The sequence below is a fragment of the Cricetulus griseus genome, assembly GCF_003668045.3.
Source record: "Cricetulus griseus strain 17A/GY chromosome 1 unlocalized genomic scaffold, alternate assembly CriGri-PICRH-1.0 chr1_0, whole genome shotgun sequence".
Lineage (NCBI taxonomy): Eukaryota > Metazoa > Chordata > Mammalia > Rodentia > Cricetidae > Cricetulus > Cricetulus griseus.
Window position 1 is genome coordinate 173,577,686 of NW_023276806.1, and position 19,831 is coordinate 173,597,516.

Sequence of the window (19,831 nt, forward strand, 5' to 3'; positions counted from 1 at the left end):
AAGTGAAATGATCACTGTCATCTAAAGCAGCTAGATACAGTCAAATCACTTAATTCAGTTGAATAATGATATAGCCTACTTTTTTGCACTGTTACCTCTAACAGGTTTCACCCATTTTTTTTTTAATGATACATTAATCTACATTTAAACATACAGGCTTTACTTTACAAGGGCTTAGTGTTAAATTTGTTAATAACCCTGGTTTTCTGGGTACTGACTGTTGTTTTTAAAGCATAGTAATGGTTTAGTGTGTCCACCTCCCTTCCTCAGTTGGCCTTAAGTTCACAACACCCATGCCACCTCCCCAGTGGGTCTGTGCTAGTGCATCTGACTCAACCACCTGCCCCCTCTGGTTTTGAAAGATCTTACTATGTGGCTTTGGCTGTCCTGGAACTCTAAAGACCATGGTGGACTCAACAGAGATTTGCCAGCTTCTGTCTCCTGAGTGCTGGGATTAAAGATGTACACCACACACCAGCCTTCTGCCTCTTTTTTGTGGAGTGGAAATAGTTATCTGAATTTAACAAAAGTTACATGATAGTGGGTTAGAAGCCAGCTTTTTACTTACTGGAGAAATAAATTATTTCAAACTATGTCTTCATTTATGTATTAGCTAACTTGACTTATAATTTCAGACTTAACATTTCCCCTATTTCTTAACTTGCCCTTAAATTCACTTTAGACATTGTTCTTTCCTTGTATGTCTTTTGTATGCAGGTATTTAATTCTTGCAAATAGAACAAAAGTTTTTTTTTTTTTTTTCTTCTTGCTTTGAAACATACTCATGTCTTTGGGAGAGTTCATGTAAAAGTTGTGCTTATTACTTTAGAAGAAGTCACTCATTGAAAATTCTTTCCCAGAGGCCACTTTTCTCTCATAAGCCATATACATCATTTAATGGTTCATTGTTAATTATTTGTTGTAGTAAAGTGAGCATGTGTTCATCTCATTTTTCATAATTTAATAATGTTTTGGTATTTTAAAAAATTATTCACTTTATTGGTGTTTTGCTTGCCATGTATGTTTGTGTGAGAGTGTCAGATTCCCTGGAACTGGAGTTATATACATGAGCTGCCATGTGGGTTCTGGGAATTGAACCTGGATCCTCTGAAAGAGCAGCTGTGCTCATAACCACTGAGCTATCTCTCCAGCACCCTCCTTGTTTTTTTGAGACAGGGTTTCTCTCTGTAACCCTAGCTGTCCCGGAACTTGCTTTGTAGACCAGGCTGGCCTAGAACCTCAGATATCCGCCTGCCTTTGCCTCTCAAGTGCTGGGATTAAAGGTATATACCTCCACTGCCCAGCCTATGTTTTAGTATTTTTGTCTTTTTGTTTGAACATGTGTATTAAGAATTTATTGGTGTTTAGACTGGTTATCTATATAGGTGATATTTAAGTGTCTGATTTAAATAAATGTATGCCCAGGAAACTTTCCTGCTTGTATGACGTAGAAATAGTACCTCTCTAAATTGTCCTTTGTTACGTTTCAAAACCCTTGCAAAGTTTGCGTCTTACAACATAAGTTGATTTTACTTTCCTGCCCCTCCCCTCCCCTTTCCCCGCCCCTGTCTTCGCCTCCTTTCGACCTGTGTTGGGGGTCAAAGCCAGGACTTTATAAATGCTAGGCAAGGGATTCCACAGATCTGTACCCTCATCCCTAATTTCTCTATTTAATAGTCTTATGGTCTGTCATAACTCATAAGGTCACATGCAGAACTCAAACCAAGGATATGAATACAGAATAATTTAACAGAGTTTCGTGTGGTATTATGGTATATTCACTACAGTTCAGACTGGTAATCTTAGCTTTGTTAAAGATTACCTTACTGAACCACACTCATGACCAAGTTTCCTACTGTGATGCTGTTAATGCATTGAAGCTGCTAGAGCCGGAGAGTGGTGGAGAGTCAAGTTTAGACTTGTAGTTTTGTTTTTCTAGGGCAGTGGGCCTCAACCTTCCTAATGCTGCAATCCTTTGGCACAGTTCCTCATGTTGTGGTGACACCCAAGCATAGAACTATTTTGTTGCTACTTCATAATTGTGATTCTGCTACTGTTAAGAATCATAATGTAGCTGGGTAGTGGTGGAGCACCCCCTTAATGCCAGCACTCAGGAGGCAGAGGCAGGCGGATCTCTGAGTTCCAGACCAGCCTGGTCTACAAGATCGAGTTCCAGGATAGCCTTCAAAGCCACAGAGAAACTCTGTCTTGGGGAAAAAAAAATCAAAATGTAAATACCTGGCACAACCCAAAGGTTGAGAATCTCTGATTTGGGGGGTGATAGCACCTTTTAGGAGACAGAAAGGGTAAGACCTTTACTATGAGACAGGGTATAATCTGTACATTTTTTGACTTAAGACTTGGTTTATGAATCTGAGCCATGAATTTTTATTGGATAATTGAAAAGTCAAACTTGGAATTCTTGTAAATAAACTTAATGCCATTATAATAAAAATTCAAAGAACCAATGCTTGTTGATTATGATAAAAATGAAATCCTGATGTCTTAGAGTTATTCTAGTATAATAGAATATTTACTGTTGTGTTTCCTAAAATACTTGGTTTGCAAGGAAGGTACTTTGCATATACTGGTACGATGTCACTGCAGTTGTATAGACTTTATAATGTGACAGAAGCTTGGTCTTTGAGACTTGCCTGTAATTTAGGACTTCAGAGTTTTGTTTTGTTTGTTGTTTGAGAATGGGTTTCTGGACTTCGTTTTAAACTACATTAGTCCTGGACAAACTGATCATAAAGTGACCACAAATTCTGATTTTTAAAAAAAGATCATTGGGATTTTGATTAAAGTTAGTTTAGGAAAAGAAGTGTAAAAGAATACCTACCCTTTTCTATTCTCTCTGTATTAACAAACTATAGTTCTTCGGGGAGTAAGTATGCCTGTGAAAATCCAAGTGTCAGTAAACCTGAAGGTGTAGGTTGCTTTGTTTTGAACATTTGGATGTCATGAAGTTACTAGTATTTTAACAGGTGCTTTATATAATGAGCATTGCATTTTCTTCTATAGTCTGGGGTCACCATGAAAGCAGAAGGAATTTATGTGATATCTGAAGTTAGCTGGTTGATAGTAGAGGTGAATTTGTGGCTTAGGATTTCCAACTCTGAATTTCAGCCATTTTCATCATTGTTTATGTTAGGAACCTGAACTGGCTGCTAGCTAAAATCTTGATCCAGAATGAAAGATAATTTTTAGTGGCTTTTACATTTAAACCACTTGTAATGGGGGTAATTTGACAGTTGTAAAAAAATAAATAGGAGGTATTGATTTAGAAAAATGAAGGTGTGTCATTTTGAATATTTTTAATAGCATTATGTATCACACAATGAACTCTTATGCTGTTAGGACATGGTGCAGTCAGTTATCTATTCAGTGTTGTTTATTTGAACTCTTCTAATGAGTAGTTTGCAGAGAAAGAAATGGAAATTAGTTGATTTAATTAATATTTTTTAATAAAATATCTCATTGTTATAGGATTGCTTTGTTTTTTCTTGCCTTGTATTTTGTTTGTTTCTTGCTATGTTCTAGTAGTCTGAAATGATGTAATCAATGTTATGCGATGATAGCAAACACTTTGTGTCTACATGTCTAACTTTTAATTAAATTCATGTCCCTCAGGTAAAAAGAACATATTCTCATGGTACTTACAGAGCTGGCCCCATGCGACAGGTAAGCTTGGTGGGAGCCGTTGATGAAGAAGTGGGAGATTTCTTCCCGGAGTTCCTGGACATGTTGGAGGAGTCACCATTCTTAAAAGTAAGAGGGGGTCTTAGCATTCTAATTTTGCTGCTGGAGTTGATGCAGATGAATAGCTGTTTACAATCCGTTCTTATTAAAGAAGGAAAAGGAAGGAAACAGTAATCTTGTGCTATGTATGAATGCAATTTCTCATAATTGTAATGATAGAGTTAAAGGGTGAATCAGCAAATAAGATTGCCTGTTTCTGCCACCTGGTTGTGTTTTGTAGATTAAGTACAAGAGGATTTAAGATGTGTAGAAAGGACGCCTGTGAAATGTTTTATGAAGGTGGCTTGACATTGTGGGAAACTGACCTGGGGATACAGTTGTACAGTTGTATCAGATATTCTGCTTCTGTTCCATTACAGTCTATAAGACTTTTCTAATCAATTCCATTTTATATCTATTTTTAAAATTTATTCATTATTATGAGTACATGTGGGATTGGGTTGGGGCACATATGTACCATGAGGTGCATGTCAGCTTTACCACCCCCCACCCCCGCCAACTTTTTACGTTTTATTTCTTTTTTTCACATTTGCATGAGTTGTGGGGATTGAACTTGTTTTGTGTGCTGAGCTGTCTTGCAGGCTCTCCCTTTTAGTTTTGAAACAGCTGCTGAATTCTTACTATGGGTTTCCTGGGGCATTCCATTGAGAGAGAAATTATTTAATAGTGAATAATTCACAGATGAGTGTGAGCCTCTCTTGAAATGTAGGACCTCGGTACACAGCACAATATGAGACTGCTCTACACCTCCCCACCTAAGCTGTGGCTGAAACTGGTCTACACCTCCCCACCTAAGCTGTGGCTTCCTCTGTGTTACTCGGCATGACTGGTTTCCTGCCTTGTGTGTTCATGTATCTTGTGTTTTACTTTCATTTTATTTTATTCTTTTCCTCCTATATAGTTTCTAAGCTTTTTGTTTCTCTTTCCTAGCTAGTCATATCATGTACTTTGATTATAATCATTAACTGATACTTCATAGAATATTACTGAAATAAATAGTTGCTTCAAATTTTATTTTAAGCATAGTTCCTAGAAAAATGTGTTTTTTTTCAAATGGGACTGTAAGGTGATTTAAAAAAAAAAAAAAACAACCCATCATTCTAATCTTGTCATTTTTCTTCCATTGTCCCTCACTTTTTAAAAAATCCAGTTTCTGCTTTTAGACCAGCAGCCTTTTCAAGAAACTACTAAACAAATATTTGGTATTTTTTTTTATGTCATTAGTATTTGATTATCACCAATTAAGGAAGCATTTGATTTTTTTAACTTAAGTTTGTCTTCAAGGTTGCTGTGTGTGAGACCACTTGCTAGTTTTGACAACTTATTAGATTTATATAACCTTGTGTTTGGTAGAAAGAAAAATGACAAATGATGAATGCATTGACCTCTAGCAAGGTGGATTAGTAAACCATCTGAGTGTAATTGTTCTTCTAGTATGTTTGGAGAAGAACGTTTTGAAGCTAAATATATGAATAAATAGAGATACATGAATATAGGATGTATTTCAAATGCTTAAGTTGTATATGAATTTGTGTCTAAGAGGGGAACAGTTTTTTTTTTTTTTTCTCCCTCAAATTTTAGGCTTTATCAATACATTGTACAGATTCTTATAAGGAGAGTTAGGGAGGTTTTTTTTTTTTTTAATTATCAGTCTGTTCCATTTGTTGACTTTCAGGTTAACTTCTTATTTCTTCTTATGAGATTATAATGTAATTACATCATTTTCCCCTTTTCTTTCCCACCCCACCTACATATCCCTCCTTATAATATTTTCAGTACGTATTTGAAGATACATTTTGAAAATAATTAATTTGTGTAATTAATTTGTTTCTAGTGCACATTGCCTTGGGGAACACTATCTAGTCTAAAATTAGAGAGTCGGAAAGACAGTGATGATGGCCCCATCATGTGGGTGCGTCCAGGGGAGCAGATGATCCCGGTGGCTGACATGCCAAAGTCACCCTTCAAAAGGAAAAGGTTTGTTGTGCACATCACATCTTTATTAGTGGGGATGACTTGGGGTGTGTGTATGTCTATTGCAGAAGGAGGAGACATTTACAGCATAAGTGGAAGAAAATTTCCCCAATAGGCCATACATTAATATACTTGGTTATAAAACATCCACAATAAATGAGACATGAGAAATGAGCAAACAAGAGTAAATTACAACTAGGAGTGGAGATGTCACTCATACAGAGAAATAAATTGTTTCGAATAATTTAACAAATACTCTTGTATTAAGAACTAACCCACCTTATGGGTGGACATAAAGTAACACAAAGAGAAACGGAAAGTCCACTGTCTTTTGGATTGGAGAAGAATGATAGACACTTCAGCTGGTTTTTTATTTCACTTGGACTTTTACTCCTAACACTGGAGAGAATTTATATTTCAAAAAGAAGAAACTGGAAAAGGGCACTGAGAGTTACTGAAAATTACCACGAGACTCAAATAGAGCTGGGTCTGGTGCATGCCTTTAATGCTAGTACTCAGGAGGCAGAGGCAGAGGCAGGAAGATCTCTTGTTGAGTTCCAGGACAGCCAGGGCTACATAGAGAAACTATGTTTCCAAAAGATCCTTTGCCTCCCCAGTGCTGTGATTAAAGGTGTGTGCCACCAAAGCCTGGCCAGCAGGTAAGTTTTATTTAATAGCTGGGGTTGGTTTCTGTTCATTATTTTGTCAACAATAAAAAAAAAGATTTCAGACTCACAGGCCTATGAAGTAAGTCTTTTATATATTGTTTATAGAAGAGTAAGCAGTTACAGTTTTGTGAAAGTAACATCTAACTGTGATTTCTTACCCTTTGGAAGATCTATTCTTAAGAACCCTGAAAGTATGTAGGGATGTTAATTGTGGCATTGTTTGCAGTAAGAAAGAAATGTAATTGTGTTTGAATGTCCACCATTAGGGAATGATTGAGTATGTTTCATATTTTTTTATTTTGCAAAAAATAATGGTAAAATACTCTAGATCTGGAAGGGTATTTGATGGGGGAGGTCCTTCTATGTATATGTTTGTCTTATTGGTTGATAAAGTACTGTTGGCCAATAGGGAAGCAAGTCAGGCAGGACTAGGAGTCGAGGATTCTGGGAAATGTAATAAAGAGAAGTCTTGTGATACAGGCAGGAAGTGACATAGCAGGCAGACTCAGAATATAAGCAGGGACAAACAGGAAATCGCTCTCTTCTTCTTCTTCCTCTTCCTCCTCCTCCTCTTCCTCTTCCTCCTCTCTTCTCCTTCCTCTTCCCTGCCCCTCTTCCTCTTCCTTCTCTCTGTGGAGCCGCCATGTGATCTTGGCAAGAGAAGACACCTGCCACTGGTGTCCTCCATAAGATAAGTCTTTATAAATATATGGATTAATGGCTATGGTTGATACTTAAGACAAGGCAAGCATATAAGAAATCCTAATCTTTGGCCAGCAGCATTGTAACTAATACAACTCTCTCTGTGTTACTTGGGGCCCTTGGAATTCTCTGTATTTGTTATCTAAAAGAAGTCAGGTAAGTGGAGAATGTTGACAGACCTAAGAACCATCAATAAAGTAATTCAGCCAATGGGCTCTCTGCAGCCTGGAATGCCATTGCCTTCCTTGATTCCTAAGGGATGGCCGATCATAATAATTGATCTGAAAGATTTTTTTTTCACAATACTGTTACAAGAAAATGATAGAGAAAAATTTGCATTTACTGTACTAACTCTTTTAACAGCCGGTTAAGAGATTTCAGTTGAAGGTTTTGCTACAAGGAATGTTAAATAGTCCTACCTTGTGCCAGCATTTTGTGTAAAAACCTCTAAAGATAATTCATAAGAAATTTCCACAATCCATTCTTTATCATTATATGGATGGTATTTTATTATCAGATTCTAATAAAGAAACATTAGAACGAATGTTAGAAACAGTGAAGAAAGTTCTACCTCGTTGGGGATTACAGATTGCTCCAGAAAAGGTACAGAGAGGAGATTCTATTAATTATTTAGGTTACAAGACAGAGTTACAAAAAAACAGTTCTCAAAAAGTACAAATTAGAAGAGATCGTTATCAAACTCTTAATAGTCCTCAGAAACTGCTAGGAGAAATTTCTCAACTACAGACAATAATTGGAGTGGCAGGACATGACTTAAAGCATTTAAAAATGGCCCTTAAAGCGGGCAAGGACTTAAACAGTTCACGAATATTATCTGCTGAAGCGGAAAAAGAATTACAATGGGTGGAAAGCAGAATACTGGATGCACATGTAGACCGTGTGGACCCTAATTTAGACTGTATTCTGGTTACCTTACCATCCAGAGAATACCCTTCAGGGATTCTGATGCAGAGGGAAGGTATATTAGAATGGATATTTCTGCCACATAAACAGAATAAAAAGCTAAAGACGTACATAGAAAAGATTTCTGATTTGATTCTAAAGGGCAAATTAAGACTTTGTCATCTGACTGGAAAAGATCCAGCAGAAATTATAGTACCTTTAACTAATGAGGAAATTTCCTACTTACGGATGGACAATGACTACTGGCAGATAGCTCTTACTGACTTTTTGGGAACAATTAGCAACAATTATCCCGAAACTGACAGAATTAAATTCATAAAAAAGACAATCTGGATCCTTCCACGTATTGTAAGACAAACTCCTATTTCTGGAGTCATTACCTTCTACACTGATGCCAACAAATCAGGTAAGGCAGGAAGTGATACAGCAGGCAGATTCAGAATTTAGGCAGGGACAAGCAGGAAATTGCTCTCTCCCTCCTCTTCCTCTCTTCTCTGGAGCTGCCATGTGATCCCTGCAAGAGAAGACACCTGCCGCTGGCGTCCGATAAGATAAGTCTTTATAAAATATATAGATGAATGATTATGGTTGATAATTAAGACCAAGCTAGCAGATAAGAAATCCTAGTCTTTGGCCAGCAGTATTGTAATTAATATGTCTTTATGTGTTACTTGGGGCCCTAATGTGGCAGCAGTAGGAACTCGGGCGGCTGGCGGAAAGAGTTATCCTTACAGGTATTTGTATTGGTTACTTTTTAGGTTGCTATAACAATGTCTTGACAACTAACTGTTTTAAGGAAGAGGCTGTGTGTGTTATGTGTAGTGAACTACATGTTTTAAGAGGAGTACCCACGATGGCAACAGAGCATGAGGCATTTGCTCGTGTTCCAGCCATGTCAAGGACATAGGAATACTGGTGTTCTTTGGGCATTCCCTTTGGGAGCTCCTTTGTTTAGTTTGGAACTCTGGCTGGTGGAGTGGCACTGCTTGCATTCCTGGAAAGTTGTCCTTCCTCAGTTAAGTCCCTCTGGAAGTTCCCTCAAGGACAGACCTGGAGGGGTATATTCTAGGTGATTACTTGTCCAGCCAGTCTGACAAGATTAAACATTACAATATCCATGACACTTGAAAAGAACAAAATATAGGAAATCAGTGTAGATGAAAAAAGTAAAAAATGAGAGCAAAATTCCCATACTTTATCAGCTAGGTGCTACTTGGAGATTGACCCCAGTAATCCATGGTTTCTTCTACAGTCATCTGGAGCCCAACTCACTCTCTCTCTCTCTCTCTCTCTCTCTCTCTCTCTCTCTCTCTCTCTTTCTTTTTTGTAATTTTTTTATTAGTTCAAATTAGGAACAAGCTCGTTTCACATGTCCCCTTCTCCCTCCCCCTCCCATCCCTCCATCCTTACCCCCCTACCGCCCACCTACCCCCCACCCCATCTACCCGCCACTCCCCAGGTAGGGTAAGGCCCTCGATGGGGGCTCCCCAAAGTCCACCACATCACCCTGGGCCAGGCCTAGGCCCTCCCCCATGTGTCCAGGCCGAGAGTGCATCCCTTCACGTGGGATGGGCTCTCAAAAGTCTCTTCTTACACCAGGGTCCTGTACTGGCCTCCCAGACAGCAGTCTGGGGTCCATTTGCTCCCCCTTGTACAGGCCAGCTGTTTCTGTGGGTTTTACCAGCCTGGTACCAACTCCTTTGATCTTCATTCCTCCCTCTCTGCAACTAAGTTCCAGAGTTCAGTTCAGTGTATATCTGTGGGTGTTTGCCTCTGCTTCCATCAGCTACTAGATGAGGGCTCTGAGGCTTGGGCGCCCAGCGCCTGAAGCCCAACTCTTTATGGCCAGTGGGGCCTGCACAGATAGCTAATGTCATGAGGAATAATGCCGCTACACTTACGAAACAAAGTAATAAAGTTGCTCACTTACCTATCCAAACAAGGAACAAAGGGCCCACAAGATAAGACTCCCCTCTCTCTGCTATAAAAGAAGGTCCACTGGGTTGCAGCTCTGTAGTCCCTTTGCTAGGCATGCTGCAGTGCATTTCAGTCAGCTCTCCTTCTGGTTTCGTGTCCTTCTGAATGCTCTTATTGTTTGTATCTCTGGGTTTCCAGAGGACTCATTCCACACTGTAACCAGGGATGAGTCTAATAGGATTATTTGAGACAGGGTCGCATATACATACATACATACATACATACATACATACATACACACACACACACACACACACACACACACACACACACACACACACACACACACACACACACACACACACACACACACAACACACACACACACACACACACACACACACACACACACACACACACACACACACACACACACACACACACACACACACACACACCCTTCCCGAACTGGCCTTGAATTTGAGATTATCCTGTCTCAATCTCCTAAGTGCTGGGATTACAGGTATGCATTACTATTGCCTGTTTTTTTAATTTTGTTTTTATAAAAAAAAAAACAAAACTACCTGCTGTGAATATGTATTTGTGTTGATAGTATGGTCACTCATGCATGTGACCCTAGTATTCAGGAATTGAGGCAGGTAGACTACTGTACAAAGGGCTCACTGTGGGCTGTATAGTAAGTTCAAAATTACAAAAGGAACTCTGGCTCAAAAAGCACTGTGATCTTTGGTAGACAGTGGTTAACACAGAAACTCACAACTGGTCAGAGTGTACTGAATAAGTGTCATTGTAGTGCTTCTCCCTAAATGGGTCATTAATAACACCCCATTGCCCAGAAGGCTGATGATACAAGAGGGGGAGGTCAGAGGACCCTGATGAAGGAGTGTCTTCTGGAGATACAGGATTGCTGCATTTGCGAACTCACAACAGCTATGGTTGCTTGCAGAAGATCCAGCCAGTTAACATTCTAGCATGTAATGGGCAGAAAATCATGAGCTCTGACTCCTAACTGGTGACAGGTGATGGCTTCTGAGGGAAGGACAGGGGTTTCTTTAGAGATTGTGGTCCCTCGTAGGTAAGGTCAGCTCTGTCCCGGTGGATGTTTTCTAACCCACGAGTATATGGGTAGTACAAAATGGACTTGTTGAGTTATTAAAAATAAAGACATTAAGTTGTGAGGAGGTGGAGGGGTGGGGTAGATCTGGAAGGAGTTACAGGGAAGAGTAGGAGATGAATATGATCAAAATACATTTTATTCATTGTGATCTGGAAGAATTATTAAAAATATATTTTAAAAACTATGGAAAAATGTACACTAAATTAACTCTGTGATCATAGAATTGGAGGTGCTATGGGTGAGAGTGGCTTTTTTTCTGTCGATACCTAAAATGATTTTAATGGTACATGGATTATTATAAATTTATTTATTATAAATAAATTGATTATTATAAACAACCAAACAGGGTCTGGAGAGATAGTTCAGGAGTTAAGAGCAATTATTACTCTTTTAAAGACCCAGGTTCTATTCCTAGCATCCACATAGTGGCTCACAACTATCTAAGGCCAGAGATCCAACGCCTTCTTCTGACCTCTGAAGACACGAAGGCACACTCGTGATGTACTGCATATATGCAGGCAAAACATTCACGTGTATGAAATGAATGAATCTAAAACAAAACCACAACAAGAGTACAAGGAGTCATTGAGTAACTGGCAGGGACTGTAGGGACTGTTGGGCTTGTTACATGGTATCAACTGCTTAAGAAATAATGGAATCAATGAGTTCATTTCTAAGTTGATAACAATTGTAAAATTGTGTTTCTTGCAACTTATTCTTTTCTCTTTTTTCAAAGATCACTTTAAAAATTTTCTAATTATGTGTTTTTGTTTGGGTTTTCATCTGTGTGTGGGTATGTTCTTTGTATGTACAAGTGCCTGTGGAGGACAGAGGTGTTACATACCGCCTTGAGCTGGAGTTACAGGTGGTCCTGAGCCACCCAAATGGACTCTGGAAACTGAATCTGGTCCTCAGCAAGATCAGTCCTGGCTTTTAACTGTTAAAACATCTCTCTAGCCCTCTCTCAATGTTTGCTTCAGGGTTGTTGTTATTTTGAGACAGGATCTTTCTATATGTACACCAGAGTGCCCTTGATCTCAGAGATTTGCCTGCCTCAGCTTTCTGAGTGCTGGGACTAAAGGTGTGCCTCATTCATTACATCTGGCTAATTTCAGGATCTTTTTTGGTTTTTCGAGACAGGGTTTCTCTGTGTAGCTTTGGCCTCTCCTGGCAGTCACTCTGGAGACCAGGCTGGCCTCGAACTCACAGAGATCTGCCTGCCTCTGCCTCCCAAGTGCTGGGATTAAAGGTGTGTGTCACCAACACCCAACTTATTTCAGGATCTTAAACAACTTTAATCAGAAATTCTGTGGCCAGAATAATATAGGCACGAACTTTTAGATGTAATTTAAAAGGGTTCACCAATCCCTCAAGGAATTTCTGTGTACTCAAGGTTTAGAGCCTTGACACAAGCAACAGCATGGTCTAACTTTCTGACACAGATAGGATGTTAATCACAAAGAGCAAAATGTCTGTTATTGTAGTCTGGTAAGACAGATGGATGCAAGGATTCACAAAGAGCAGCCAGCAGTGAGTGGAGACTCACAGGAGGATGTATGAGGAGAGTGGGACAAATTATGGGGGATCTAGACTAGAAAAAACACATTGCAGAGTAGGAAAATGATAGCTTTTGGCTAGTGTTGGTTTCACCCTTTTCCCCATTCTGTGGACTAACTGGAGATGCTTCTGCCATGTGTGAAGATAAGTGGGTAGCAGGTTCTGTGTGCTTATGAATTCTAGATGATGAGTGGACAAGAGAGCCCGTGGAAGATAGCTATCTTGCAAAAACAGACATAAAGGCTTTCTTTCTGCCTCCGGTAAACTGTTTTGTGGAGCCACTGCCTAGGTGTTCGTTGTTAACTTTGTGTGTGTGTGTGTGTGTGTGTGTGTGTGTGTGTGTGTGTGTGTGTGTGTGTTGGGTCTTTTCTGCTAATTTATTTTTTTATCTTTCTTTGCAATTCTCCTAAGAGTAGTAGCCTCATCTCATGTAGTCTCTTTTACTAGTCTCAATACCTAGATAGTACCTGCCCTAAAGCTTGTGCCATATGAATATTGAATTAATGTATTTAAAAATATATCTATTAGCGGGGTGGTGGTGGCACACTTAATCCCTGCACTCAGGAGGCAGAGGCAGGTGAATGTCTGTGAATTTAAGGACAGCCTGTTCTACAGAGTGAATTACAGGACAGCCAGAGCTGTTACCCAGAGAAACCCTGTCTTGGAAAACCAAAAAGAAACAGAAAAACTGTTAATTCTAGAAGTATGTGTTGTGTTAAGTAACTGCACAGTCTCATACAAAGTAGCCCCAAACTTCAGGGTTGCCACTTGTGTGAAAGGGACTTCCCACTTGTGTGAAAGGGACTTGACATGTACATTTTTTTATTTGCCTTTATTCATTTTAAGAATGAAACCTCTCCTTTTGTCTGAAATTATGTGGTTATGAAATGTCTGGTAAGGAAACAAGCCTCAGTGCTAAAATGCAAATGTCTTTTAAAAAACAGAACTACCAATGAAATAAAAAACCTTCAGTATCTACCTCGAACCAGTGAGCCTCGGGAGATGCTGTTTGAAGACAGGACGAGAGCTCATGCAGATCACATAGGACAAGGCTTTGAGCGACAAACTACAGCTGCCGTTGGAGTGCTGAAGGCCGTGCACTGTGGACACAGGTACATAGAACTACAGGTGTTTTATTGTTTAAATATTTTTTTATTCTTATTTTATGTGCCTGAATAGCACATGTGCAGTGTCTGCTGAGGCCAGAAGAGGGTGTCTGATGCCCTGGGACTAGGGTGACAGTTATGAGCTGCCACATGGGTGCTGGGGGTGGACCTAAATCCTCTGGAAGAACAGCTAGTGCTCTTAACTATGAACTATTGTTCCTGCTCCCACTGTTGCTTTGTTAGTGGTGGTTATGCTAAGACTTGAACTCAGCATCTTGAACATACTAACTACTGTTATCTCTCTCTCTCTCTCTCTCTCTCTCTCTCTCTCTCTCTCTCTCTCTCTTCTCTCTCTCTCTCTCTCTCGACAGGATATTACTATCGAGCCTTCTTATGACTATCCTGGAATTCACTATGGTAGATCACGCTGGCTTCAAACTCACAGAGATTCACTTGCCCCTGACTCCCAAGTGCTGGAATTAGAGGTGTATGCCATTTAAAACTTTTATTGGGCCAGGCAGTAGTGGTGGCTCACACCTTTAATCCCAGGACTGGGGAGGCAGAGGCAGGTGGATCTCTGTCAGTTCAAGGCCAGCCTGGTCTACAGAGTTGAGTTCCAGGAAGTTAGGACTACACAGAGAAAACTTGTCTTGAAAACAAAACAAAATCCTTTATTGCAAATGTTCATAAATAATTTCTCTTTGCTAGGGAAAACCATTTCATTTGGCTCCTATATTTGGATAGCATAATCAAAGTGAATATTTAAATTGCTAGACTCTGAGTTGAGTAAAATAATTTCCTTTTCAGAATTATTAATGGGGGAGAAATCCATGGTTAAAGGGAAAATAGATTTAGTTGGTTTTTACTACAAGCCCATTTCCAAATGTCTAAGTTTACTTTGCTTTTTTTGCTTGTACTATATGTCTACCATGTCAGAGTGTGAAAAACGGTAGCTTTTAAATGGCATTTAGTGTGTGCGAAGTCTGAGACTCATTCCTCCGATCTCTGCTTCCTTCCTGCCTTTGCCTGCCACAGTATGGGGTTACAGCTGCAGGGTTTTGCTTGGCTTTTTACTTAGGTCTTAAAGGGGTCTCAACTCAGGTCCTCCACAGCAAGCACTCTTACCTGTTGCACCGTCTCCCTGATGTCCACAAACCATTTTTAATTCTGGAAATAGTTTTAAAACTTGGTAGCTTTCAAAGTTTTGTGAAAGGTATAATGTGAAATTTCCATATAAGGAAATGACTCTTTAAGAGTCATATCATGCAGAATGATAGTACTGCTTTATAAGTTAATACTAAGTAGGTACTGTTTGCCGCCATCTCTGTCATGCTGCCATGGGCACTGCCATGCACAGGTTAGTTAGCCTGAGTGCTCGGAGCCTCACTGCTGCTTTATAAGCTATTAATATTAAAGATGGGAAAAAGCAATTTTGTTATTTAGCTATGCTTAATACCAGTTTGATCTAAAAAATTTGGAGATTGACTCATGAGGCCATAGTAGGGTATTAGATTCCCAGGAACTAGCATTACAGGCAATCGTGTGTTTGGTGCTGGGAAACAAATCCAGACCCTTGGAAGAGCTGCAGGTACTAATAACTGCTGAGCTGTCTTTCTGGCCCCAAATTCACTGTGTAGACCAGGCTAGCCCTGAACTCACAGAGATCTGCTTACCTCATGCCTGACCCAACACTTTTTTGAGGTATTGTCTCACCACATTGCCTAGGCTAACCTCATACTCACAGACCTCTTTTCTCAGCTTTGACTGCTGAGATGGCAGTACTCTGCTGTGCCTAGTTTTGCATTGATTTCGACTACAAATAACTCTTCTGTCGATAGGACAGTGTGGATTATTAATCAGGTTATATAACTCTAAGCATTATTAAGACAAGACTACACAGATTTAAGTATTTGTATGTTTGTTGATGTGTGCAAGTGTGGACACATCCATGTGGAGGTCAGAGGGCAGCCTTCAGTGTTGGTCCTCGTCTCCTACCTTCTTTGACATGGGATCTCTTGCTGTTGAGCTGCTGGGTGTGCCAGGATGACTGCCTGCAAGCTTTCTGGGAATCTCTCGTTTCCAGCTCACACCTTGCTGGAAGAACTCTGGGATTGTAGTGCTCAGCTTTCCATGGGTTTGGGGACTCGGTTCCTCACTCTTGTTTAGTACTTTGCCTATTGAGCCATTTCCCTAGCCCATAGTTATACCCCATGAAGTTAGGGTATAATTTACATTCAATAAAATATATACCAGTTTTAAGTCTGTTGCTTGTTTTGACTTATTTAGCTGTACTACAACAACAGTGAAGATGTGGAACATTTGACTTTCCGTGTTTTTGGCAGCTAACTACTTCAGTCATTTCTTCACCTCAATTATCCATTAATCTGCTACTTTCTGTCTCTATAGGTTAATATGTCAGGTTGTTTTGTTGTGATAAAAATGTCTTTGCAAAGTCTGCACCCCAGTGACTGTTTACCCTCGTTTTCTGTATGTAGTATTGTCCATTATCCTCTTTCACTGAACCTTAAGAATTTGGCTGTTATGACAAAATTGTTTTTGAGATTGTACTTCAATTACAGCATTTCCCCTTCCTTTTCCTCTTTCCAGGCCCTCCCATGCATCCCTATCTGCTCTCCTTCAAATTCATGGCCTTTTTCATCAGTTGTTATTGTGTGCATATGTGTATTTGTAAATACACACATATTCCCAAGTATAACCTATTGCATCCATATAATATTTCTTGTATGTATGTTTCCAGGGCTGCCTGACTGTCACTAGATAATCAGTTTGTGTGCTTTTCCCAGGGGAGGGCCACCTCTTCCATCCCTGTTTTACTCAGTTGCCTGTAATTCTGTGTAGGTTTGAGGCCTCATGGGCTTTTCCCCATGTACTTTTGCATGTGTGTTGATGTCTTCTTTCGGCAGTCATGTTGGTGAGACTTATGGGTGTAGCTTTTGACATTATTGGGAGACAATCTCATAGCACAGCCCTTGATCCTCTTTTGTTGATGTATTAATTGAGACAACAGGGCTCCACAACTGCATATTGCCTGGTTGTGGTTTCCTTTAGTTGTCTCTGTTAGGCCAGACCCTCTTAGACTTTCCTTACACTTCAAAAATGTATTTTGAGCATCTTTTGTAAAGATGTATTTATATATTTCTAATCGAAGAATTTGGAAAATTTTCACAATTTATGTAAGAAATGTAATGTCTCCAGTGAAGAATATGAGTATTGTAATGGACATTCCTTAATTTATTGTAAGACAGTAATTAAATAAATATGCACTAGTAACTGCAGCACTGAATTAAAATACAGCAAGAGTCATGTAGGAGTTGATTGCATCAGCACTGTTATAGAATTTTTCCCATCTAACACTTACTGGGCCTAATTCTGCTCTCTGCTTAGCGTGTGGGGTCCTTTGAGATTGGATGTGTTCAGGTAGACAGTTATCTCTTCTGTGGAATGAGAAAGTATATATTCTCTCTCTCTCTCTCTCTCTCTCTCTCTCTCTCTCTCTCTCTCTCTCTCTCGTTTTTTTTTTGAGACTATCACTCTGTAGCCCAGGTTACAGGCATGAGCCACCTCTGCCCATACTTTTAATAATAAAAATGAATGAGTTATTAAATGTTCTTTTTTATGAGATACAATGTGATATTTCCACACAGGTATACACTATGTAGCAGAGCAGGGCAGTTGTTTTATATATCATGTAAAACATCCACCACAACATGCACCATTTTTGTGTGGTGGGAATGAAGTTCTCACATGAACTTGTTTTGCAATATACATTAAATGTGAACCATCATCACCCTCCTGTACTACAGAACATTTCCAGTTATTCTTCCATGATTCACCCTCTCCATTCCCAGTCTTCCACGTCCCCGGCTCTGACAGCCCGCGTTCTGTGCTTTGCCAAGATGTTTTCAGCTTACACATAGAAATGAGAGCATGTGGTGTATGTCTTTCTATGCTTGCTTCAACCTTTTTATGCAGCATTTGCTATTTTAACACTTAAAGATATTTGGTTTTTATAGTTTATATAATTTACTGATAATTATTACAGTGATACTAAAGTAAATAAAGTTGTTAGTCTGTTTAGATTGAAACTCATAGTTTAAACTCTAATGCCTGCACATTAGAAGAGGAAGAGGGCGCTAGATCTCATTACAAATGGTTGTGAGCCACGATGTGGTTGCTGGGACTTGAACTCAGGACCTCTGGAAGAGCAGCCAGTGCTTTTAACCTCTGAGCCATCTCGCTAGCCCCATAGTGTAAATTCTTGATTTAAATATATGAAGTGGTTTTCTTTATGTGTAAGGAGATTTTGGTTTTGTTTATAAACTAGTTTTGTTTGAATTTATTAAGGACTTAACAGAATGAAACATTAATGGAAGATTCCTTTATTATCACCCTCCTTTTTTGTAGGCCTGATCAACCTCGAATAACCAAAGATGTAATTTGTTTTCATGCAGAAGATTTCTTAGAAGTAGTTCAACGAATGCAATTAGATTTACATGAACCTCCACTGTCGCAGGTAAAAGTTAGTAATTATCAGTTTTCATTTAGATTTTGTTGTTCAAAAGACTTACCTGTGTTCCTGTTTCTTTTTTTAGTGTGTCCAGTGGGTTGATGATGCAAAACTTAATCAGCTGAGGAGAGAAGGCATTCGTTATGCCAGGATTCAGCTGTATGATAATGACATTTATTTTATTCCGAGGAATGTTGTTCATCAGTTCAAGACAGTTTCTGCTGTATGCAGTTTGGCATGGCATGTTCGACTTAAATTATACCACGCAGAGGAGGACACTTGTCACAGTACAGTTTCTCATGAAGCATGCATCTCATCAGGTCCCACATCATCAGTTCTCGGGCCTCACACTGACAACAGAGTTTGTGCTGTGAACCTTCAAACCTCATCAGACTCTGTGTTTTCAGACAGGCTTCATTCTAAATATGAGTTACAACAGGTTAAACATGAACATCCTGCATCTATACGAATCAAGGAAGAACCTGTGAAAGTTAATATACCTGAAAAGACTAGAACACTGAATAATACAGAAGGCAAGAATGTTAAGGCAAAGTTGGATCATGTTCAGTTTTCAGATTTTCAGATTAATATGGATTCTAAATTTGAAAACAGTAACAAAGACTTAAAGGAAGAATTATGTCCTGGAAGTCTCACTAATATAGTTGATACAAGGCAGCATAGTTCCATACATTCAAATCAAGATAAAAATGATGATGACAATTTGTGCTGAATTTGTACATTGCATTTAAAATTCCTTTTGAAAAATAATTTGTAATAATGATTCATGAGATCTGAAAGCAAGCCTAGGAATTGCTCTCAAGTCTGTTACAAAATATAGTTGATGTAGCTTTGTAACATTCCTCTGTGCCTGTCTGGAACTGGGAAGTTGGAGCACTTAGGTCCAGATGCACTGTAAACACTGCAGGTAAACACAAAAGGAGTCTTTTAGAAAAGCCGTTTGAGTTGGAATTGTAGGCTTTAGAATGGAGCTGACAAAATCATATAAATATATTTTTTGTAATATGAGCCAGAATTCTCTTTTGATGATTTGTTTTTACATAGAGCTTATTTATACCGACTTTTTTTTTTCATTTTAAATGTCAGCACTGTAGTGTAAATAGCTTTTAAGAATCTTTTTAGTGTGATTTCTATTGAAATGTGAGCCATTTAATAAAGGTTCGTAATACTAAATGCTTTCTGTTGAGTTTGCAAAAACAAACTGACAATTCAGTTTAATTGTTTGATATATTGTGTTTCTGTTAATATATACATGTTGGGAGGTAATGGAGGGAAAATGTGTGTGTTCAAATCTAGTAAATATTTAAATTTTCCATACTGTACAAGCCTTCAAAAAACCAGGATTCAGTTACAAAAGCATATGCATATAGATTTTGTGTGTGTTTGGGAATGTGTGTGTGTGTGTGTTATATATATATATATATATATATATATATATATATATATATTGTTTTGCACAATTTCTTAAATTGATGAATATATGAAAACTCTTAGTGCTACTTCCTTAATACATCCTAAAATATTTATGTTCAACATT

General features: G+C 38.9%; 1 protein-coding gene across 1 annotated transcript in view; it reads left to right on the top strand.

Moving 5' to 3' along the window:
- The window catches only part of Rsbn1l (round spermatid basic protein 1 like), a 62,483-nt gene that overhangs the window by 40,310 nt on the left and 2,342 nt on the right, over positions 1–19,831 (top strand). Inside the window, exons 4-8 of the mRNA XM_027393454.2 lie at positions 3,634–3,771; positions 5,597–5,739; positions 13,587–13,754; positions 18,174–18,282; positions 18,362–19,831. The exon at positions 18,362–19,831 is cut by the window's right edge and continues 2,342 nt beyond it. Coding sequence (XP_027249255.1) covers positions 3,634–3,771; positions 5,597–5,739; positions 13,587–13,754; positions 18,174–18,282; positions 18,362–19,006 — 1,203 coding nt within the window. The 3' untranslated portion in view covers positions 19,007–19,831. The remainder of the gene's footprint in view (positions 1–3,633; positions 3,772–5,596; positions 5,740–13,586; positions 13,755–18,173; positions 18,283–18,361) is intronic.